This window comes from Microcaecilia unicolor, chromosome 6 (genome assembly GCF_901765095.1).
Source record: "Microcaecilia unicolor chromosome 6, aMicUni1.1, whole genome shotgun sequence".
Lineage (NCBI taxonomy): Eukaryota > Metazoa > Chordata > Amphibia > Gymnophiona > Siphonopidae > Microcaecilia > Microcaecilia unicolor.
Genome location: NC_044036.1, coordinates 115,280,421 through 115,305,666, shown reverse-complemented (window position 1 = coordinate 115,305,666; position 25,246 = coordinate 115,280,421). Strand labels below are relative to the sequence as shown.

At 42.1% G+C, this 25,246-nt stretch overlaps 1 protein-coding gene across 1 annotated transcript in view; it reads right to left on the bottom strand.

Moving 5' to 3' along the window:
• Window positions 1–25,246, bottom strand: part of LOC115471580 (deleted in malignant brain tumors 1 protein-like) — a 339,289-nt gene that overhangs the window by 215,354 nt on the left and 98,689 nt on the right. The window contains exons 3-4 of the mRNA XM_030205253.1: window positions 12,872–13,186; window positions 10,204–10,512 (exon numbers count right to left, since the gene is read on the bottom strand). Coding sequence (XP_030061113.1) covers window positions 10,204–10,512; window positions 12,872–13,186 — 624 coding nt within the window. The remainder of the gene's footprint in view (window positions 1–10,203; window positions 10,513–12,871; window positions 13,187–25,246) is intronic.

The window sequence follows — 25,246 nt, the reverse complement described above, 5'->3', positions numbered from 1 at the left end:
CTCAGAAACAAGCTCTGACTGATTTGCAAAATGATAACACCATTGTCATAAACAGGACAGATAAAAAGGGGAGGGGGGTAGTCCAAGATGTAGAACAGTATAGGGCAGAAGCTCATCGGTAGTTGATGGATAGGGAGTTTTACACCATTTTGGGTCAGAAAATGGGTCAGGATCCTATGATATGTTATCAAGGAGAGATAAAGCAATTATTAAAACACTAGTAAAAAAAGGCCCGTTTCTGTAAGCAATGAAACGGGCGCTAGCAAGGTTTACCTGCGGCAGCATCGGGAGGGTGCAGGACGGCAGCGTGGGGAGGGTGCAGGTGGGTAGTTTTTTTTTGGAGGGCGGCAGCTTCGGGGTCCTGGTGGATCAGGTGTTCGGACGGCACTCCTCCCCCTGCGTAGCTCGGTGTTTGTCGCTGTGTGTCGGGAGGAGTGGAGGCCCTGCGTAGGCCGCTGTTTCTCGCAGTGCGTCGGGGGGTAGCATCGGAGGGCGGTGGAACTGGTGATTGGCTGAGTGTCATAGCCCCGCCTTCTACGTCATCACGTTGTGACGTGAGGGCGGGGCAGACACTCATGGGATCTTGCAACTACAAATTTACATTTAGAATGTTGGGGTTGTGAATTATGTGTGGATGGGGCGTGGCTGAGGGCGGGTCTATGAGTGAGAGTGAGAGTGAGTGTGAGTGGTGCTGACAGCCTAGAAGACTACAGGGCTTCAGTGTTTCCCTGCCACACAGTGAGGTTCAGAACGTTGGAGGTGAGAATTATTTATATAGATGCTGTATAAGGAGTGGTGATTTCTACAAAGAAATTTCAATATCTATATAAATCATATACTGTAATCACACAGATTTATTTTGTACCAAAAATACATAAGACACTCACCCCCCCCCCCCCCTCAGGTAGACCCATAGTGTCTAGTAAAAATTCCCTGAATGAACTCCAGTCCCAATTCTTGGATTACCACCTTCAACCCCGAGTGACCATGATTCCATTCTATGTAAGAGACTCATCACATTTAATTCAAATTTTACAATACGAAAATCATTTGCAACAGGCAGACATCTTTATGGAAAAAATAGGTTTGCTACATCAGTTAGCACAGATGGTCATTTTACAAAATTATTTTCAGTTTGAGGATACATTTTTCCTATAGACATATGAGGTGGCGATGGGGAGCATAATAGCTACTGTGTCCTGCCTATATATGGTGGATTTTGAAGAGAGATATGTATACCCTTCACAGTTCAAACTGCATATTGCTTTATGGAAGCGGTTCTTAGATCATGTTTTCCTAGTATGGGTAGATAGTGAGGATTAGTTCTTCACTTATTTAAATACTTTTGATAGCAACATCAAATTTGATACCAGCATAGGAGAAGATCAAGTTAATTATTTGGACATACAAATTAACATCATTGGAGGGATTTTTTGCACTTCAATCTTCAGAAAACCAACAGATATGAATATTTTGCTACACTACAATAGTTTTCATCCAAAGACCCAGAAGGAGGGGATACCTATAGGACAGTTCCTTAGGTTAAAAAAGTTGTGTCAGACATGGGAGAGTTTTGAACACTTTGCTAAAGATCTGGGTAACAGATTTAGATGAAGGGGTTACCCTAGAAAGGCAATTAGAAATGCATATAAAAGAGCGGCTAATGCACACCAACAGTAGCTGCTCAAAACGCCTCATGATAAGTAAGCACCGCAATGATAGAACCATTTGTGTTTTACTATATTCAGTGCAATCCATGCAGATTAAAAACATTATTCAAAAACATTGGCTCCTCCTGGCTTTGCAAGGGTTTAACACCAATCCTCGGTTTGCTTACACCAGAGCTAGAAATCTTAGGGAATTATCGACAATGAATAGATTTACTACATTTCAAAAAGAGAAAAGGGAAGGGGGACATGTTAAATATGAGAAATGTGTATACTGTACGTATGCATGGGTCACCAATGCTGTACAAAACCCAGCAACAGGACATGAGTTCAAATTACACTATAAAATGTTATGTCCGAGGGGAGGGGCGGAGCAAGATGGCGGCAGCAACATCGAACCGTGGGTGAACCTCTGGTAACGCTGTGTTTAAACCCATTCCTCCTGGAGTATTTTCTTACTAAAACTTTTACCTCTAAGTTTGCCGCGATGCCACATACCAAGAGGAAGGGTCTTGTGAAAACCGGAGCCCAGCCGGTTTTAACCTCTACTCCAACACAGCCTACCATTGAGGGATTCCTCGCGAGAACCCCTGTAACGACGCCGGAAGCCCCGCTGAGCTCGCTGCCCGAGGAAGAGCCGAGCTCTTGGCGCAGGACGTTTCGTTGTCCCCCCCGGTGCGCCCACCACCACCGCAACCGGCTGTGCTCGATGATGGAGGTGTAGCCCTATACCGCGAAGACGGGAGAAGAGAGCTACACCTGGGCCCCCACCTTGATGTCGCAACCGAGGCCTCTAAAACAACGATGGCTGAGAGTAAGGCACAGAGACTAGGAACACCTCAGATCTCCTCGCCTGCGGTGACGCTTGAAGCAATTTGGGAAATTCTGCAGACGGTGATGATATCAACGAGCAAAATCGAACCGTTAGTGAGTAATGTAAAGGAATTAACCAATGCATTTTCCTCTATGAAAGAAGAGGTTTCTGAAAAGATTAAGATTTTGTCAAATGAAAATTCTAAATTGAAGGAAACTTCGGTTAAATTAATACAAGATAATATGCTGATTCATAACAAGTTGGAATACTTTGAAAACTATAACAGGAGGCTTAATTTACGTTTTTTGAATTTTCCACGGACTTCAACATCTACACCACTGGAAACCTTTAAAAGGTATTTGGTGGAAAACTTAAAATTTTCCCTGGAAAACCTGCCTCCAGTAAATAAAATTTATTATCTTCCTACAAAGAAAGTTGGGCAAAGGTTGGATCAATTGGAACTAAATGTTTCAGAATTGCTGGAAACTTCATTGTCTGATGTAACCGAGCGACAAACATTGTTGGTTTCATTTGTATTTTCCCAAGATTTAGAACTTGTTAGGAAGATGGCTTTGAAGAATATACAAAATCTATTCTATGGAGAGAAAATCTGGGTATTCCCAGATGTTACTAAATTAACCCAAACTAGGAGGAAAGACTTCTTAACGTTTCGAGCAGAAACTTTGTCTTTAGGAGCCTCGTTCCACTTGAACTATCCGTGCAAATGCAACGTAAAATACCTGGGGGTGAAATATGTTTTCTTTTTGCCTGAACATTTAAAACAATTTATTTCTCAGAAAAAATTATAATAATGCCTGTTGAATTTAAACCGTTATGCTTTGCTTCAAGATTTGGATATTGAGAATTGTGATTATGTTTTTGGGGGGTTATAATAATCTGCTATTGCTTTATTGCATCTAGTGATTTGTTTTTTTTTTTTAAATACTTCTTCCTAAGTTAATGGCTCTTAGCCCCTAATTTGGTGGTCTAAAACAAGTTTATAATAATTTCTTGGATTTGTTTAAATTGATATTTTTCCTAACTGTTTTTCCTACCCAAGTAGTAATGCTTGTAAAAATTGTGAAAAATGAATAAATAAAATTAAAAAAAAAAAAAATGTTATGTCCGAGAAATGAGCTTCAGTGTCTTCTAAATACTGGGATGTTCAGCCACCTTGGACTCATGTCCCATGTCAGTACTGTGTCCTGGAGGTGCTTGGAAACAACCGTCTTGCCAGGTGGAATTGGTATAGATGTTGCAGCAAGAATTTTAGCAGGATCTATGACATGCTGGAACTCAGGAGTCTCTTCAGAATGTGGAAATGACCGCCTATGACATCGTTCTCCACTGGGGAAAATTTCCTGGAGAAGAAGGTGCAAGGTAACATCTTGCCCACATTGTCAGCCTGAGAGGGAATAGCCCCAGCCCCGATGGAGGAAGCATCTACCTCCACATAGAAAGGCTTCTCAGAATCAGGATGGCGGAGTATAGGTGCTGAGGTAAAGGCATTCTTTAGATGCTCAAATTCTTGAAGCGCTTCCTGGGCCACTTCTGGGTATTAGCCTCCCTGTGAGTAAGGGCAGTAAGCGGAGCCACTACTGAGGAATAATTCTAAATAAATTGGAGACAAAGCCTAAGAAACGTTGCAGTGTTTTACACCTTTGGGGGTGAGGCCAATCAAGGAAGCAAACAGCTTGGCAGGATCCATCTTGCGGCCTTGATCCGAAATAATATAACCTAAGAAGGAGAGCTCCGCCTGCTCAAAAGTGCACTTTTCCAGCTTTGAATAAAAATGGTTCTCCCACAGATATTGTAGGACTAATTTCACTTACTCACATTGTTGGGCCAATGTCCTGGAGAATATCAAGATATTTATTTATTTATAACATTTGTATCCCACATTTTCACATATCATCTAGGTAGACTAGAACACAACTCTGTAAGAGGTCTTGGAAAATATCGTTTACAAAATTCTGTAAGACAGCTGGGGTGTAAGTCAAGCCAAATGCCATAACCAAATATTCATAGTGGCCATCTCTCATATTGAAAGCTGTTTTCCATTCGCTCCTTCTTTAATACATTTCAAGTTATATGGCCCTCGCAAATCCAACTTGGTAAAGACTCAGGCCACCTGAAGCTGGTCAAGAGCTCAGAGATTAGCGGGAGTGAGTATCTGTTCTTCACTGTAATGGCATTAAGTCCAAGGTAGTCAATCATGGGTGAAGGGCGCCATCTTTTTCCCCATGAAGAAAAATCCTGCTCCAGCTGGTGAGGTAGAAGGGCAAATAAACCCTTTCTGTAAATTCTCTGCAATATAATCCGGAATTTTATGAAAGCATGGGACAGGCATGTGGGATCCCTTAGGAAAAGGAGTTAGTGAGAACTGAGGAAGGGCAGACTGGATGGGCCATTTGGCCCTTATCTGCCGCCATGTTTCTATGTTTATATGATATAGCCTGAGTCTCTGGGACAGAAAGAGGATAAACCCTCCTTGAAGCAGCATCTTGCCTGGGAGGAGATCAATAGGGTAAAATACATCAGCATAGGCCACATATGCTGATGGGAGAGTACCTGAGGAACTTGTCAGTCATGGCTAGAGTAACAGTGGGCTGTACAGTAACTAAGCAGTGTTGATGACAGCTAGCAGTCCACGCAGTCAGTTCCTCATTCTCCCAGTCTATACTAGGACTGTGTTTCTGCAACCAGAATTGTCAGAGGTCTGAAGGCTGTAAGTGATGGCATCTCTGTGAAGAGCCCCAATTCTTAGGCAAAGGAGCACATAATGATGACACCTCTTGCACACACTTTAGCAAAAAATGGATTTAACCCTTTACTGTATGCTGACGATGTATCAATTTACATCCCTTTCGACAACAAACTAGAGACATCATAGACAGAATTAAATCAGGTTTAGACATTTTAGAATCATGAGCTACCTCGTTCAAATTTAACACAGATAAAAACACAATTCCTGGTGCTCACTTCACCCCACTGCAACAGAACCATCACAAACATCAACATAGCTGCAGCTACTCGCCTAATAGCTGAAAACTTGAAATTACTTACATAAGAACATAAGAGTAGCCATACTGGGTCAGACCAATGGTCCATCTAGCCCAGTATCCTGCTTTCCAAACAGTGGCCAAGCCAGGTCACAAGTACCTAGCAGAAACCCAAATCGTGGCAACACACCACACCACAAATCTCAAGGCAAGCAGTTGCCTCCCACATCTGTCTCAATAGCAGACTATGGACTTTTCCTCCAGGAACTTGTCCAAACCTTTTTTAAACCCAGATACACTAACCGCTGCTATGTCATGTGGAATATTTATTTTATTTGACTCAATTCCCTCTTTAACATATAGCAGAACCCCCCCCCCCCTCCAATTTGATCCTCTCTATCATTGCAATACAATTTGTACCCTGTTAACACAGTGTCCCATTGATTATCCTCTTTCCACCGAGTCTCTGAGATGCCTATTATATCTACCTCATCATTTAGTGCTACTTATTCTAACTCTCCCATCTTATTTTTTAGACTTCTAGCATTTGTATACAGGCACTTCAAATTGTGCTTTTCCCTTTGATCTACAAGTTGCTTAGAAGATGAAGGGGATGATGTGCATCCTTTATCCTGTTGTCTCACTGACAACACCTGGCTTAATTTAAACATTGTTGAAACCTCTGTACTGGGATTCCCTAAATGTCCTGATTCAATAGTATCCTTCAAGGATACTCCATGCTCTCCTTGGCAACTGTCGGCTTTCTCCCCCTCCCCCCATTCTAGTTTAAAAGCAGTTCTATTTCCTTTTTAAAAGTTAGCGCCAGCAGCCTGGTTCCATCCTGGTTAAGGTGGAGCCCATCCTTTCGGAACAGTCTCCCCCTTTCCCAGAATGTCACCCAGTTCCTAACAAATCTAAATCCCTCATCCTTGCACCAATGTCTCAACCACACATTGAGATTTCGGAGCTCTGCCTGCCTTTTGGGTCCTGCGCGTGGAATGGGGAGCACTTCTGAAATTGTGACCCTGGAGGATCTGGACTTCAGCTTTCTACCTAAGAGCCTAAATTTGGCTTCCAGAGCCTCTCTCCCACATTTTCCTATGTCATTGATTCCCACATGTACCTAGACAGCTGGCTCCTCCCCAGCAATATCTAAGATCCTGTCTAGTTGATGTATGAGGTCTGCCACCTTTGCATCAGGCAGGCAAGTCTCCAGGCGATTCTCACGTCCACCAGCCACCCAGTTATCTGTATGCCTAATGATTGAATCACCAAGTACAACAGCTATCCTAATCCTTCCCTCCTGGGCCGAACTTGGAGACATATCCTCGGTGTGAGAGGATACTACATCCCCTGGTGGGCAGGTCCTGGCTACAGGAGTAATTCCTACTTCACCAGGGTGATGCTGTTCTTCTAGGAGACCTCCCTCCTCCAAGGCAGCACAGGGGCTGCCAGACTGGAGGTCTCTACAACATCCCTGTAGGTCTCCTCTATGTACCACTCTGTCTCCCTCAGCTCCACCAAGTCTGCTACTCTAGCCTCAAGAAATCCTGACCGGCAAGTTGTCTGGGACGGACACTTTGACTGTGGCTATGCTCTGCTGGAGCCAATAAAAAGCTTGTCCACTGCTTTGCTGGGGAGCAGCAGGGGCCTTAGGTTCACACTGTTGATGTGAACGAACTATTTGGAGTTAAGCCTGCACCTACTCCTCTGACAGTAATTGGTAATCCTCCTTGGTTTGCCAAAAGTCTTCCTAGTTGAGGAGATAAATGCAGAAGGTGCCCAGCGGGAGAGAGAAGAGATAGTATCATTTTTTTAAAAAAATTGGTCAGCGACCTCCTCAACCTTCTCTCCAAAAAGGTTGTCCCCCTGCGTGGGGCATCTGCCAACCTCTGCTGAACAGAATGTTCCAAGTCAGACACACACAGCCATGAGAGTCTGCACATTGCTATACTCTGAGTAGAGATCCTGGATGCCACATCAAAAGTGTTGTAAGTGCCCCTGGCCAAGAACTTTCAACATGCCTTCTGCTGCTTGACCAACTGGCAAAGTGACTTGGCCTGCTCCGGAGGTAGTGTCTCAGCCAGGTCAGACAACTTGTGCACCAAATTTCACAAGTTAATGATAGTAAAAAGCTGGTATGATTGTATATGGAAAATGAGCATTGAAGCCTGGTACATCTTCCTTCCAAAAGAATCCAGGGTTCTAGCTTCTCTACCTGGGGGTGCCGAGGCATAGTCCCTGAAACTCCTGGCTCTTTTGAGAGTGGATTCCACCACCATGGAATTGTGAGGATACTGAGGCTTATCAAAACCAGGTGTGCTGTGGATCCAATATTGGGTGTTCATCTTCTTGGGCATGACTGGGACCGAAAGAGGGATCTCTCAATTCATATCAAGGACTTCCTGGAATACCTCCTGGACAGGGACAGTCACAGCCTCCCTAGGAGGTGACATATAGTCCAGGACCTCAAGCATCTTGGCCCTGGGCTCGTCCTCCACTTCCAAAGGAAAGAGACTAGCATCAGCCATTTCCTTAACAAAAGAATGAAAGGCTCTCCGGAGGAGACTTTGTCCTTTCAGGTAGAGGGGAGTGTTCAGAGGGAATTCCTAGGACTCATCAGAGGAAAAGTACCTTGGATCCTCCTCTGAATCTCATGAGTGTTCCTCTTCGGTATCAGACAATACCTCCCAATGGGAGTGTCGAGACCGAACCTGTCTCAATGTGGAAGAACCACGTGAACAGCATCGAAAAGTCAGCTCCTGTCTTGACTCTGGCGAAGCTTCCTCCACCGACATTGAGGGAATACCGGGTTGGGTGGCAGTCGACACCGGAGCCACATGTGGCATTGGTGTCAGAGGCCGCACTGCAGGCTAAGGGCCAAGAGGGGCCACAATGGTAGGCAAGGTAGGCGCAAGCACCCCCGATGCTGATGCAACCCATTGCATGAGGCCATCCAGCAGCTCAGCGAGCAAGGCCCAGATGCACACATTGAGGGCAGACACCAGGAAAGGCTGGGGTGCCGGTTTAGGCGCAGGTTGCAGAACCGCTGGTGTTGATATGGGAGCCGGTTCTTAGCTGCTAAGAGACCGGCACATCAGCACCTCCTTTATGGAGGGGGGCCGGTTCTCCCAGCACCAATGCTTCTCGGGTGCCAAATCCTTTGATGCCCTGCTCCCGGCACCATGCGTCGAGGGTGACCGATGACGATGCTTCTAAGCCTTTGCCCAAAGCATGTCACAGAGGCTCCTCCACACATCACCTCGGGGTTGGGTCCGATGATGGACGGTCCTGGGGGCCCTGCACAGCAGGAAGCCTTGAGGCAGATGGAGACCCACTCGATGCTTCACTGCTCCCAGTGTCTAAGGGTTTAGTAGCAGTCATGCTTACTGATGTGACGCTCGACTTTGATACCGACACCTCCGACTTCGATGCCAATGTTGACGTTGAGGAACCAGACTTGGCTCCAAAAATCTTCCCACGTTGAGCCTCTCTGGAAATCTGGGTCTTCTTCTTCATGCGAAGACAGAGAACACGGCTAGTGGGGCTATGGTCGGGCCCAAGACACTGTAGACACCAAGAATGGGTGTCTTTCCCAGAGACTGTCTGATACAGCGCTTAAAACCACTGGGAGCTTTCGTGGACATGGAAGGAAAAATTTCCTCAGCTAAATTAATCGAATCGATGGTGCCTGAAAAAAGGGCAAGGCACAAAAGAAAGGGAAAGTTCCCAGCTGAGGTCAAGGCCTAAAAGCGGCCTAATGACATGAAAAATAAAGGAATCTTAAACCCGGGAAACAGAACTAAAACTTAAGGGAAAAACAAAGAAAGGAAGTTCCACAACAAGAACACAATAATGTAGAAAAAAATGGACAAAAAATAGCTGAAAGACACCAAAAAAGCTCTTCAGGACCAAGCAGTAGTATAAAACTGAGGAGACCGTGTTCATGCGGTAGGTGGGAAGGCACTCGTGCATGCGCAGTAGAGCGCATCTCGTGCTCCACAAAGCTCTATTTTTACTTTTGTAAAACCCAGACCGAGCGATGCGGGTGCATGCTTGTCCTCGGAGAAAAAACAATTTTCTTATGTTGGATAGAATTCTTGAAAATAAAAACTTGCATTTATCCAGAGAACAGTTTTTCATATTTAACAGGTTTTGGAATTCACCTCTTCAATAGGGTCTTAATGTAGGAAAGTGGGAAACTTATCTTCCATGTTGAATGAACATGATACAATTTCTAGCACATGTTTATCCAAACATGACTCCTCTAAAAACTCAGAGGAATTGCAGAGATGATGGTTACAAATTGTCATCTAAAATATTGCTTTGAAATGAACAATTTTACGCTAGCTTGACATGAGCATTTGTTACTTTGCCAGTAGGGGTGAACAGGGCCAAGTCCGTGCAGAGTATAGGTAGAGCTTCCAAATATGTGCATAGATTATACAATACACCAATCAACATGCAAACTTAAATAATCTAAGCACAGACATTTACACCAACTGGAGAGCACCTGCAAGGTAGGTACGAATTCTGCTGCTTACGCAAGTAATTTATAAAGACACAAACTATAGGCACCTATATGTCTTTATAAAATAGCACCTACATAAGCGCCTATTTCCTGTGTTAAACTGGTAAAACTACCCTCCATAATGCTGCCCGTTCTGAGGTCTGCAGGAAATGAGAGGCCCCCAATAACCCGATGTGGTAATAGAGTTACCTGAGCAAATAACACTGGTGTCTTGATCGTGATTACAGCTGTGCTCAGTCCAGTGTTTGGAACTGCATGCGGTAAGGAGAGGTTCAGTTCCTTTGCAGCGAACATTACTCAGCCAAATGCGACCGGACCCTTGTCCAAAGTGAGCTCCTGTTGGTGCTGAGAGCGCAGGTCCACACTCCATCTGTCTGCACACCAACTGTGCAGTACTCTGCAGGTCCCAGTCCTCATCACACACAGTGCCCCATTCATTGTCATGATACACCTCCACTCTCCCAGCACAGCGATGAGGGCCATCTGCCAGTCTCTGTACTACAGAGCAACAAAGCAAGAAGAAATCAAGAGAAATATAAAGAACACTCTGCTTTCATGAATCAGTCTATAAAACTCTTCTAGGAAATTTTGTATTGATGAAATGCGTCACAGTGCCAGCAAACAGCTCCTCCACAGTAGAGAATGACATGGGGATTCTGTCTCCATCCCCACCCCGTCCCTGCTGGTTCTGTCTCCGTCCCCGCCTCATCCCCGCAGGCCCTGTCTCCATCCACGCCCCGTCCCCACAGGTTCTGTCCCCGCCCCATCCCCATGGGCTCTGTCATCATCTACAGAAGCCTTGAACACTTATGATTTTATATTTACATCTTTTTATTAAAGTATAAAAAGGAACAATATGCTATGCAACTGTTGTGTATAAATTACAAATAGAAAACAATAATAACAATGAGCAGCTATAATAACCCTGCTTCCCACCACCACCCTCTACCTTTCCAACTAGAAAATGGCATGGGGACAAAGTTTGTCCTCGTCCCTGTGGGCTCTGTCTCCATCCCTGCCCCATCCCCGTGGGATCTGTCACCGTCCCCATCCCCGCTGTTACTGCGGTTCCCCGTCCCCTTGTCATTCTCTACTCCACAGAACCATAATAGCATGTCTCCATGCATATCTACTTGTCTCTCACTCATCCACCCCCATCCTGTTAGACTGTCACTGAAATGCTTTGATGTTTCCATGCATATCTCTCACCTACCCACCCCCATCCTGTTAGCCTGTCACTGAAATGCTTTGATGTTTCACTTATATATACTGTCATCTACCAACATTTGCTTATTTCCGATCTGATGAAGAAGGGCAACCTTTGAAAGCTAATCAAGAAATGTGGAGGAGTGGCCTAGTGGTTAGGGTGGTGGACTTTGGTCCTGAGGAACTGAGTTTGATTCCCACTTCAGGCACAGGCAGCTCCTTATGACTCTGGGCAAGTCACTTAACCCTCCATAGCCACATTGAGCCTGCCATGAGTGGGAAAGCGCGGGGTACAAATGTAACTAAAATAAATAAATGTCCAATAAAAAGGTATCATCTTATTTTCTTTTCCATGCTTTATTTTGTTTTATTTCTATTGATTACCTTTAAAAGTGGATTAACACGGCTACCACACCTCTCTACTTCTGGAAAGGTGAAACCACTGTGCTGCAAACTCTCATCAATAGCAGTACATAAGTACATAAGTACATAAGTAATGCCATACTGGGAAAAGACCAAGGGTCCATCGAGCCCAGCATCCTGTCCACGACAGCGGCCAATCCAGGCCAAGGGCACCTGGCAAGCTTCCCAAACGTACAAACATTCTATACATGTTATTCCTGGAATTTTGGAGTTTTCCAAGTCCGTTTAGTAGCGGTTTATGGACTTGTCCTTTAGGAAACCATCCAACCCCTTTTTAAACTCTGCTAAGCTAACCGCCTTCACCACTTTCTCCGGCAACGAATTCCAGAGTTTAATTACACGTTGGGTGAAGAAAAATTTTCTCCGATTTGTTTTAAATTTACTACACTGTAGTTTCATCGCATGCCCCCTAGTCCTAGTATTTTTGGAAAGCGTGAACAGACGCTTCACATCCACCTGTTCCACTCCACTCATTATTTTATATACCTCTATCATGTCTCCCCTCAGCCGTCTCTTCTCCAAGCTGTATAGCCCTAGCCTCCTTAGTCTTTCTTCATAGGGAAGTATATCAAGCACATGTAATAAATAAATAAATGGAGGGGGCAGGCAATGACTGAAGATCACGGGGGGGGGGGGGGGGAGGGGGAAGAAAAAAAGTAATTAGGAGTCCATGGTAGGGGTGGAGGGGGGTGGGAAACAGATGTATGTTTGGCTAATGCCCAATATAGTGTTAACCTGGGCTTGCATGCATCTCCCTCTTATCTCTCCCTCAGTGATGTTGCACATCTTAAACTTATCCAATTGGGACTTACTTTCAATGAATTAAAAAAAATATATATCTCAGGGGCTTCCAAGAAATGAAGCTAATGTGGAAATCTTTTTTTAAAAACTGGTGTCTTTCAGAGTCTTAATACTATGCAGTAAACTTGCTATTGAATCTTTAAAATCGCTGACACAGTATTGCTTGCCCTCCCTGTCCCCACTGTTGATTTCCCCTATGCATTGACAGCAGTGGGACTATCTCATGACCATCCTGCAAAGAACTGGAAGTGGGGCCAGACCCACAGTTTACACAGTGCGTGTTCTGAATTCACAGGGACATAATTGCTCTCACTGAACATGAAACCACATAAACCAAATATATGAACTGCTGTCAACACTAGATAAGAAGGGATCTGCACCAAGCAGAGCTCAATGGAGGTAATAAGGATGCTAGACGGATAATTACTTGAGCACACAACACCAGCATCTTCCTCATGATCACAGTCGTGCTGTCCCCAAGGTTCATGCATGCAGTCAGTAAGGAGAGTTTCTGAGCCGTTGCACTGAACGTTATCCAGCCAAATCTGTTCATTGCCTTTTCCAAAAGGAGCCCTGAGGTTTGCTGAGTGTACAGGTCCACAATCCATCTGTTTACACACCACTGCAGCATCTTCTATGTCCCAGTTGTCATCACACACAGTTCCCCAGCTGTCCTCGTGAAAGACCTCCACTCTGCCAGCACACCGATGGGGACCATTCACCAGTCTCAGCTGGAAATGATCTGAAAAAAATTACAGGCATTTTTAGCTCATACTTTATTACCACACATGTACACAGTTACCAGAGAGCTGCTGTTTCACATTCACAATTGTCATACAGATCTCTTCCAAGTCTCTGGCATTCCTAGCCCCTGCATCCCTCATGCTGCTGAAATCTCCAGTGGTATATCATTACAGGAATGGCTCTGAGCCCATTCCTTAGAACAAACACAGCTAGTCAGATTTTCAGGATACCCTCAGTGCAACCCACCATCCAATTCCTCTGCAAGACTGCAGTTTCCCCTTTTATTGTCACGGTGATGCCATATGGGGGTGAATTCTGTAAATTGTGCTTAAAAAATTGGTGCCAAAAACACCACTTAAGCGCTTATTCTATAAGCCACACACTTAGGCACGGTTTATAGAATAGTGCTTCAGTCCCGAGGGTCGCATGTACATTTAGGCGCATCCATTTGCACCAGCAAAAATGTGATGCAAATGCCTCACCTTAAATTTAAGTGCAGAACACCCTTATTCTATAACTGCACGCGTAACTCAAAACCAAATCCATGAGCCACCCTGAACCACCCATGACCCTCCTATTTCCGCTCCCCCTTTTTCAGATGCATGTAAAATTTAGGCACAGATCATGTGCCTAAATTAACGTCTGTACATTGCAACTGAATCCAATTAGCACCAATAATTGCTTGTTAAAAAGACAATTACTGGCAAAAATGAGGATGTTATAATGCTTTTGTATTGCTCCATGGTGCGACTGCACCTTGAATATGTGTTCAATTCTGGTCACTGCATCTCAAAAAAGATATAGTGGAATTAGAAAAGGTACAGAGAAGGGTGACGAAAATGTTAAAGGGGATGGAACGACATCCCTATGAATAAAGGTGGAAGCAGCTAGGGCTCTTCAGCTTCGAGAAAAGACAGCTGAGGGGGGATATGATAGAGGTCTATAAAATAATGAGTGGAGTGGAATGGGTAGATGTGAATCGTTTTTTTACTCTTTCCAAAAATACTAGGACTAGGGGGCATGCGATGAAGCTACAAAGTAGCTAAATTTAAAATGAATCTGAGAAAACATTTCTTCACTCAACATGTAATTAATCTCTGGAATTCGTTGCCAGAGAATATGGTAAAGGTGCTTAGCTTAGCAGGGTTTTAAAAAAGGTTTGGATGGCTTCCTAAAGGAGAAGTCCTTAGACTATTATTAAAATGACTTGGGGAAAATCCACTGCTTATTTCTGGGATAAGAAACACAAAATGTATTGAACTTCTTTGGGATCTTGCCAGGTATTTGTGACCTGGATTGGCCACTGTTGGAAACAGGATGCTGGGCTTGATTGACCTTTGGTCTGTCCCAGTGTGGCAATACATATGTTCTTATTTTTGGTGACTTTTATAGAATTAGGGGGATGGTGTTATTGCAATCTTGCTTCAGAATGGTGGTGACTTGGTAATGAAATAAATGTTAATCCCCAATAAAGTTGCTAACAACAGAACTTTGGGAAGAAATATTACAACATATGTAAGATATAAACAATAACACTCGTTTATTGCACAAGATGCTAGGTAAATATTTGATGTTAAAACTTGCAATTAAAAAGTGTACTAAATAAAATGACCTTTTTCTCACAGTTGTGTTTCAGTGCAAACATTAACTACAGTGCAATTAACTTTAACAAATATTTTAAATGCATTTGCATTCTTTTATTGACCTTTCTCATTTGAAAGAAGCAATAAAAAGCATGTACCACCTGGTGTTTGGGTGATGGGGCTAGTTCTGGGCAAGACTTCTACGGTCTGTGTCCTGAAAATGGCAGATACAAATCAAGGTAAGGTATACACAAGAAGTAGCACATATGAGTTTATCCTGTTGGGCAGACTAGATGGACCGTGCAGGTCTTTTTCTGCTGTCATCTACTATGTTACTATGCACCTAGTTTCAACTGTCTTCACTCTGAACTGAGTATCATATTTACTTCAGTATTAGATAAGTTCTATTCCTTTAACATTATGCAAACTTTATAAATTGATTCTTTTCCTAAAATTCTGTCTCGTCTCTCTCCTTATAGTTTCCTCTAGATTCAGGGCTCAAGTCAGGTAAGTATTTGTTTTCTATGTCTTTCCCTTTGCATGTGCTTGTATGAATGCGCATCTCTGTATCTCAGCCTCTATGGGCCCAATATTCAGCTGGCGGCGGGCAGCGCTTTTGCTGTCCTTCACCGGCGTTAAACCCAGATATTCAATGCCGGGCCATTTCCGGCGACTGGCGTTGAATATTTGGGGAGTTTTAACCGCTAAAAAATTAACCAGTTAAGCTGCTATTTATGCGGCCTATTTTAAACGCTGAATGTAGCCAGTTAAGCGCTGAATATCTGCGCCTAACCAACTATTTTGCGTGCTGTAGCCAGTTAGCAGTTAGCCACTAACCACGGATATTTAGTAGGCAATAACCAGTTATCTCCTGCTGAATATCTGTGGTCAGGCGCAGAGGTGAAGCTAGGTGGGGTGCAACAGGAGCAACCGCTCCTCCAAACGGATTCTGAATAAAGTAGTGCCTATGCGGATCAGCTCTTCAGCTTCACACTGACATCTGTTTTACAAAAGGTCTTCTGCCTCTGACATCAAAACCTAGCTATGCTTCTGGTTAGGTGCTGATATGCTATTCAACCGGTTAGTGGCCGTGTCTGGCTGGTTGCATAGCTTTGAATATCGGGGGGTATATGTCTTGCTTGGAAACACAGTCTATGAATTTACAAAACTTATCTTCACTAGCTCAATGCTTACTTGCCACACTTTTATACAAACATAGATTACACATATAGATTGTAGTGGATTTATTATTATTAAATTTGTTTATTGATTTTTAAACATCATAACAAGAATTCACTTGTTATTGAAATACAGCCATTATTCAAAAATACATTAGAAATTTGAACTAATCTAACAATAAGAAATACTAAAGTTAAGTCACTTTAATCCTTCAATTGGAGTGGATTTAAGATGGCCACTGACTGATGCACCACATGAACATCTAGCTACGGCTACCTAAGTTAATTAGACTGAAATCAGACTGAAATTGGGTAGAAACAAATTGCTGACCCTATGAAAGGGTAAGAAATCAGTATATGCAGATTCGATCTCAATTGAGTTAAAATCGGACTAATTTGTTTGAATTAGAAACCGAGCAGAAATTGGATGAAGAACCCTGTAGTGGGACGAGAATCCAGCCTTAGCTGATTTGGACAGGAATCCAGCCTTAGCTGAACTGGTTAGAACCGTTGCTTTGTTGAATTGTTGTTGATGATCAATATCTGATCCCTCATAGAACAGTCTCGCCCGTAAGCAGAACGGAACAAACTTTAATTGGGCACCCAACCTGTCTGACTGTCGCTGCCATGAGCCATGCCTGTATCTCATGCCTGGTTCTTACCCCTGCGTTTGACCTGCCAACCTGGCCTCGAACATCACCTTAATATATAGCCAGCCTTGCTAAGGCTCCGACCGCAATTGAACGGTTGTGGCCGTTCCTATTTCCGTCGAGGCCTCTGCTTACCGTCAGAGACTCCCTCCTTGCCCTGCGAATTGGCCGTCACAGCTAATGAAGCCAGCCTCTGAGGAGCTACCGACTATCGGCTGCTTGCTAAGGTGGCGAAGTGAGCGGACTGTGATTAAGAGGGCAACGATCCCTATTATATGCTGAGGCCTTTGCTTACCAACCGAGGCTCCCATCTTGCCTCATGGTGTTGACTGTTGCAGCCAACTGAAGCTCCCATCTTGCCACGTGGTGTTGACTGTTGCAGCCAACCAGACCAGCCTTTGAGGATTTACCAACCGATCGTCCGACAGATCAGTTGATTGTCGGGTGAGAGAGACGAGCGAAACACCGAGAGCGTTGCTGCAGGACCGGGAACACAGCCGTTGGAAGGTCGAGTTCAAACGAATGAGACGGAGGCCCCTGGTGCTGACAAGGCAGGACCGGGAACATAGCCGTTGGAAGGACGAGTTCAAATGAATGAGACGGAGTCCCTGGTGCTGACAAGGCAGTCCCAAGTGGCGAGTCCCAAGCGGACTGACAACGGCAAGAATTCTAGCTAATATTTTAATTAAGGAACTGTAACACAAATCTTGTTTAATTTCAATTATATGTTTATGCTTCCCCCATTCTAAGGCAAATCTCACTGAAAATATATAGATCAACTTTAATTGTATTACCAGTGCTAGCCTTTCATCAGAAATATTAACTTGATATTATATAGCGCTGTTTTCATCTTCACGTTGAACTTCAATACTGTTTTGCTGATTGTGTTTATCCAAAATCGTTATTAGCTTAATTGCAAACAACTGCACTTAACTGATGTAATTCCTAGGCAGTCATCTTGGAGTTGAGTTGAATACTGCTAATTCTGTATATCTAAATTGTTATTTACTTTCATTTTAAACTACTACATTTAGCAAATGCAATTTCCAGCTAGTCAATTTACTGTATTTCACAATACTGCTGATTGTGTATATCCAAAAATTGTTACTTGCTTTAAATTGCAGAGAACTGCATTTTAGCTGATGAAAATTTAGGCAGCCAATCTACTGCATTTTATAACACTGTTAATGACCTAGTTGGATCACTACTATAGACCCTCACCAAGATAACTAACCGGTATTATTAATCCTGTTTCAAACTTTATGCAGATTGCAGTGTTTGGCTGATGTAATTCTCTAAGCAGCTCCTGTTTCTATTCTACTGCATTCCTTAATTAATCAAAAACTTTGTTCACCAAAATGATTTTTCTAAAAATTCTCATCGTTATTCATTCACTTGCTCTCATCTGTGCAACATCCAAAGCCCCACCTTCGGATATTAACATCATTCCAGTTATTCATTACCACAAAAGGACAACCAAGACAATTGCACCGTCTCGTACTGCTAACAATCATAAAAATTCATCAACACTTAACCAATCATCTCTAAAAACAGCGGATGTTTCAACAAAAGCAGAAGATAAATTTGTTGGAATGTATTGTATTTTACATGCATTGCCTGTCAGAAATGTTTTTTCTCTGTGATTACTCTGTGACCTCTGATGTGAATTACTTAGAGAGGTCACACCTATGCAACTTCCTGTGGGGGTCAGGCACAGCACATGGAGCTCATGATCTCTCCTAAGCTGAGAGGATCTATGGTGGTGTGAGCATCCATTACCATCTAAGCACATGGAAAGAGCTGATAATCCAAATGTATAGTATTATGTATATATAAGCCTGTCTGAATATAATCTAACTACAAACTGTGAGTAAACAGATGTTTTGTTACTTCAACTTTAAAGTGACTCAGCAGTGAATTATTCTGGGGTGTATGAGAGAGATGAAGAAAAGAAATTAACATTTCTAAAGCTGAAGCTGTGTGTATAAAATCTGCTAATTATTTACTACAAATAATCCAACAAAAGGGTTATGGGCCCAGGGGCCAGGAATTGAAAAAGAAGAGAAATATTACCAGGCAGTAAAAAAGCCACATTTTTCTCTTAAGTTTTAAAAGAAAGATTCAGTCTGTCTCTCTCTCCCCCCACACAGCAGACAGAAGGCTAAGAAATGGCTGAGGGAGGAAATTCACCATTTTTCTACTCTCTCAAGGTGCCTAAATTAACTGAATTTAATTATCAGCAGTGGGAACTAAGATTCATATGTCTCCTTCAAGCAAAGAAATTAAATATATGCTTAGACCAAAACAGAACAGCTGAAAATATGGCTGAATGGGACAATGCAAACTATTATGTGAAGTGCATGTTTTTGGAAGCTCTCTCAGAGAAACAAGCCATATTAGTGGAGGGAAAAGATACACCAAAGGACATCTTATATAAACTGAGAACTATGTATGCAACTACATATGCAAAACAGCAACCAATTTGGTTGGCAGAGTTGAATGAAACCAAATTAAGGGATAAAAGTAAGTGTAATGATCACATTATGCATCTTATGTCTTCATTTCAAAAGCTAGAACTTTCTGGAATTCCCATGTGTGATGCATTGAAAAGAGCATTTCTTTTTACCTCACTATCAAAGAAGTTTGATGTTTTTAGGTCTGTAAATGAAGCCATTGAAGGGCAATCTTTTGAACAGGCAGCATCAAAACTGAGGCAGGAATGCATAATTAATGATTCTGAGGAGAAGTGTTCTCAAAGTCAGTCAGAGAGAAATGAAACAAATTTCTTGGCAAAGAACAGAGGAAGGCGGAGCTATGGGAAAACTCCACCCAAGGGCAAGCTGATTTGCTACTCATGTGGAAAGGAGGGACATGTATCTAAATGGTGTAAGGAAACACAAAACACCCCCTCTAGCTCACCTAAACCAATGGAACAAAAGAATTCTCCAACCAGGAAATGTATGAAAGACAATAATAAACATAAGGGCTTTCTAATGGCAGAAAAATCTTTGACTATGGTAAATAATAATTCAATTGAAAGTACTTGGATTTTGGATTCGGGGAGCACATGCCATTTAACCAATTCTAAGGATTTCTTTCAGGAAATGTGTCCAGAAGAAGGTATTCTTAAAACTGCAAACGCAGGGACTGCTAAGATCCAAGCAAAAGGCATTGGATTCTTAAAATGCAAAGTGTCTAATGAAGTTAAAGAAATTCCTGTAAGTGATGTCTTGTATATTCCCCAGCAGATTTGCAATATGCTTAGTGTATCTACATTAGATAAGAAGGGATTTGTGATTCATTTTGAAAACAGTAAGTGCACAATCTCTAAAAATGATGAGTGTATGCTGAAGCTTTTATGCATAATGATGTTTATAAACTGAGCATTTCAGGTGAAAGCCTCACATCTGGCGCAAGTAAGGAAGAATGATGGTAAATGTAGTCTGGAAATCTGGCATCGCCGCCTGGGACATCGTGATTTTAAGGTGATCCAGGATCTTTACAGTAAGGCAACTTGCCACTGGCATTCAGATACGTGCAGATACTGGTAAAATGGAGAAATGCATAGACTGTGTTACACAAAAAGGTGTGAGACCTCATTTCCTGCATACACAGGAAATAGGAGTAATAAAGTACTGGACTTAATACACAGTGACTTATGTGGACCGTTAATATCCCATCATTTGGAAATAACAGATTTGTGCTAATATTCTTGGATGATTTCTCTAGATACTGTGTGGCCTATTTGCTGAAAGAAAAAGTCCAAGTCACAGACATGCTGAAGAAATACGTAGCCATGTGAGCAATAAATTTGAAAGAAAACCAAGGTTCTTCAGACCGGACAATGGGTGGTGAGTTCACTTCACAAAGCATGCGCACATTTCTAGAACAAGAAGGCATTCGCATATCACAACAGTAGCTTATACACCAGAGCAAAATTCTGTTGCAGAGAGAAAATTTAGGTCACTTGTGGAAATGACCAGGTGTATGCTGTCAGATAGCAATCTCCCTAAAAGACTATGGGGGGAAGCCATTCTCACAGCAGTGTAACTACAAAACAGAATGCCAACTAAAGGCGCTGAGCGCACACCACATGAGACATGGCATGGTAGGAAGCCAAACCTGACACACATAAGAACATTTGGAAGTACAGCATATGCTCATGTACCAAAGCAAAGAAGGCATAAGCTGGATTCCACAACAGAAAGGGGCATTTTAGTTGGCTATGCTCCAGGACACAAAGGATATAGAATTTTGAATCTGAAAACTGGCATTGTTGGCATAAGACATGTTACATATTTTGATGAAAACAAAAGGGTTGATAAAGGCTGGATTATCCCAGATGAGCCTTATCATCCAGAATATGAAACTAGAACCATAATAGACATGCCAGTGTATATAAATGCCATACCAAGGCAGATGTTCTGAAAGCAACTCATCTGTATCTAACGAGGAACAGGCAGAGGAAGCAGACACAGAAAGGATCATCGCAGGAGACAGTACAGTTGGAGAAGGGGAATCAATTGGAGAAGGACTCTCAGATTTAGAGGATGCGGAAAGGTCGGACCAACCTGTTGTCAGACGCTCATCCAGGGAAAACAAAGGTGTTCCACCCCCAAGACTGTCCTTACCTAACAAAGTCAGCAGAAGCTCAAGAAGCCCTTAACATGGGATTGAGATTGAGAAAATGCCAGCAGAAGAAGCTGCTGAATGGCATAAAGCAGCACAAGAAGAATTGAGCATTGCATAAAAATAATACTTGGATTCTTACAAAATTACCTCCTGGCAAGAAAGCTATAGGATGCAAATGGGTATTCAAGTGAAAAAGGAATGCACAAGGAAAAGTGGAAAGGTATAAAGCCAGATTAGTCGCAAAGGGATATCTTCAAAAATATGGAGAAGATTTTGATGAAGTGTTTGCACCTGTAGTGAAACACACGACAATTAGAACACGTATGAGCATTGCAGTCTCAAAAGGCATGCAGTCAACCACATTGATGTGAAAACAGCATTTCTTCATGGAGATATAACTGAAGACTTGTACATGGAACAGCCAACAGGTTTCATAAATACAAAAACAAAGACAGCTAGTGTGGTAAATTAAACAAAGGTCTTTATGGATTAAAGCAAAGTGCAAAATGTTGGAATGACAACTGGCATGAAATATTGACAAATTTAGGATTTAAGCAAGGTGAAGCAGATAAATGTTTGTACACTAGGTGCAGAGATGGACAATATGCATACATTTTAGCTTTTGTTGATGATCTGCTCATTGCAAGCAAAAGTGAGGCAAGAGTACAAGGACATTGTAAAATATTTAAACCTGAATGTTGAGATAAAAGAAAGCTTGGTAATGTGTCATACTATCTTGGTATAGAAATTGAGAAACAAAATGATGGTTCGTATCTTCTAAGGCCGAAAGCAGAAAATAAAGGAGCTTATTGAAAGTTTAGGTATGGCAAGATGCCCAAGTTGTAAGCACTCCCATGATCACTGATTTTCTGAAGGATGAAACAGTAAGAGGTAAACCTTTACCAGATAACATCCAATATAGATCAGCCATAGGTAAGCTTTTATATCTGACTACCACACTACAGGGCTGATATAGCAAATGCAGTAGGAATTTTGAGCAGAAGGGTCAGCTCACCTACCAAATCAGATTGGACTGCAGTTAAAAGGATGGTAAGGTATTTAAAAGGCACCATTGATTGTAAAATTAAAGATTTCAGGCCAATAGTAATCCAAAACTAATATGTTACTGTGATTCAGATTGGGCAGGGGATCATTTCTGATTATAAATCCACAAGTGGATATGTGTTTATGTATGGAAATGTAAAAATTTATTGGGCCAGTCATAAACAAAGTATTGTGAGTCTGTCTTCTACAGAAGCTGAATATGTGGCTGTATCAGAAGCATGCAGAGAACTGATGTGGATTGAAAAACTTTTGCTGGATTTTGGAATAGCTGAACAGAGACTCAATCCAGTTAATGGAAGATAATCAGAGCTGCATCCGACTGTCACAGAATGACAAGGTTCAGTCACGCACCAAGCACATCGCAACGAAATACCACAACGTGCGAGAGTTGGCAAAAGAAGGGGTCATCAGGCTAGACTATTGTCAACACCAGTGAGATGACAGCTGACATCATGACCAAACCGTTACCCAGAGAACGTTTTGAGAATCTGCGTATAAAGCTTGGACTTTGTGTGAATTAATAATTGCATGACAGTTATGCATGAGAATGGGTTTGTTGGAATGTATTGTATTTTACATGCATTGCCTGTCAGGAAATGTTTTTCTCTGTGATTACTCTGTGACCTCTGATGTGAATTACTTAGAGAGGTCACACCTATGCAACTTCCTGTGGGGGGTCAGGCACAGCACATGGAGCTCATGATCTCTCCTAAGCTGAGAGGATCTATGGTGGTGTGAGCATCCATTACCATCTAAGCACATGGAAAGAGCTGATAATCCAAATGTATAGTATTATGTATATATAAGCCTGTCTGAATATAATCTAACTACAAACTGTGAGTAAACAGATGTTTTGTTACTTCAACTTTAAAGTGACTCAGCAGTGAATTATTCTGGGGTGTATGAGAGAGATGAAGAAAAGAAATTAACATTTCTAAAGCTGAAGCTGTGTGTATAAAATCTGCTAATTATTTACTACAAATAATCCAACAAAATTAACAAACATTTTAACATCAAAAGCGCTCAAAACAACTAAAACCAAAGTAAAAAATACCAGACAAATTATAAATATTCACCCGTCACCTCATGCAACTGATTCCTACCTACCAGTACGCGTGGGATACATTAATGCAAGATCAGCAGTTAATAAAGCTAAAATTATTAGTGACTGGATTAAATCTGACAATTTAGACATGCTCTTCATTACAGAAACATGGATCCGCGATTTAAAAGACCCCATCATACTTGACCTCTGCCCTCCTGGCTATAAGATTTTACACAGGCCTAGAAAAGAGAAAATGGGAGGAGGCATAGCACTAATTCTCAGATCCAACTTCTCATCTGAACCCATTTCAGAAAGCTCTACCTCGCAACTTGAAATTGCCTCAATGGAAATACACTGTCCTACACTGCACGATCACCTAACTTGCATTTTATTTTATACCACCCTTGTAATTGGACTCACAACCACTCTACCTTCATGGACTTTATATCCAACTCTTGTATTAATAACCCTAATTTAATTTTACTAGGTGACTTAGACCTGCATCTTGAAGACTCCAAATCGGCCCACACCCAAGAATGTCTGGATCTCTTTGACCTATGTGACCTTGTTCTACCTCCATCTCAACCTACTCACATTAAGGGTCACTCGCTAGATGTCATCTCTTCTAAATTCGCCACCGAACCAAATTTCATTATATCCAAAATCGATTGGTCTCCTACACCTTGGTCTGACCACTACAAAGCCTTCCTAACCTTACAATGGCGTAAAAAGGGACAACCCAAAACACAGGACCCAATATCAGTCCTTACCAGAGGACGGATTGATAATAATATCTTTTGGCAACAAATATATGATAATAACTGGTCGATACAGTCTAACTCAGACCTCTTCCTTACTTTATGGGACAATAGATGTAAAATGATTTTGGACGAAATTGCTCCTCTGTACTCCAGGACTTTACGCAAATGTAACCCTTCACCGTGGTTCAATGACTCATTGAAAAACCTGAAATCACTAACTAGAAAATCTGAAAAAGCATTGAGCAAAACAAAGAATAGCATTAACTTTAATGCATGGAAACAATCACAAAGAAACCACAAATACGCCATTCAACAAGCCAAACGAGACTATTTTACTCAAAAAAATCACTATCTCTGGGGCAGACCTCAAAAAAAAACTATTTCAAATTATAAAAAATTTACTTAAACACAGACTCAATAACAACTTCATCTTCTATCCGTCCTTCTGCTGACCAGCTAGCTAAATACTTTAACGACAAAATAATCAATCTTCGTCAATCAATCTCTCAAGACTATCTCAGTGTTGACACCTTTCTTGATGAACTGGACCCTGGATCAGATGAAGTACCAGTTGACCGATATTGGACTAATTTTATCCCCTTACCTCTGAAGAAGTCAACAAAACCATTTCCAAACTCTCCAGATCCTATTGCCAGCTTGACCCTTGTCCCAACTACCTTCTGAAAGATGCCCCTTCTTGTTTTATTTCTGATCTCACCAGCCACTTAAACTACCTACTCCAACGAGGCTCCTTCCCCACCAGACATGGCAATATTTTACTTACACCTATACCAAAAAACTTTTAAAAACCTGCTGACGATATTACCAACTACTGTCCAATTGCCTCCATCCCTTTAATCACAAAATTAATGGAAAACAGAGTGACCCTTCAACTTAACGATTACATTCAGAAATTCTCCATCCTGCACGAATCACAGTCGGGGTTCTGTTCGGCTCATAGTACTGAAACAGTCCTCCTTACATTAATATCCAAATTCAAACATGAAATAGCAATTGGAAACTATATCCTTCTCCTTCAATTTGACCTATCCAGCGCTTTTGACATGGTTGACCATACTATTCTAACCAAACTTCTGGATAAACTAGGGATTGGCGGCAATATCATAAATTGGATAAAAAGTTT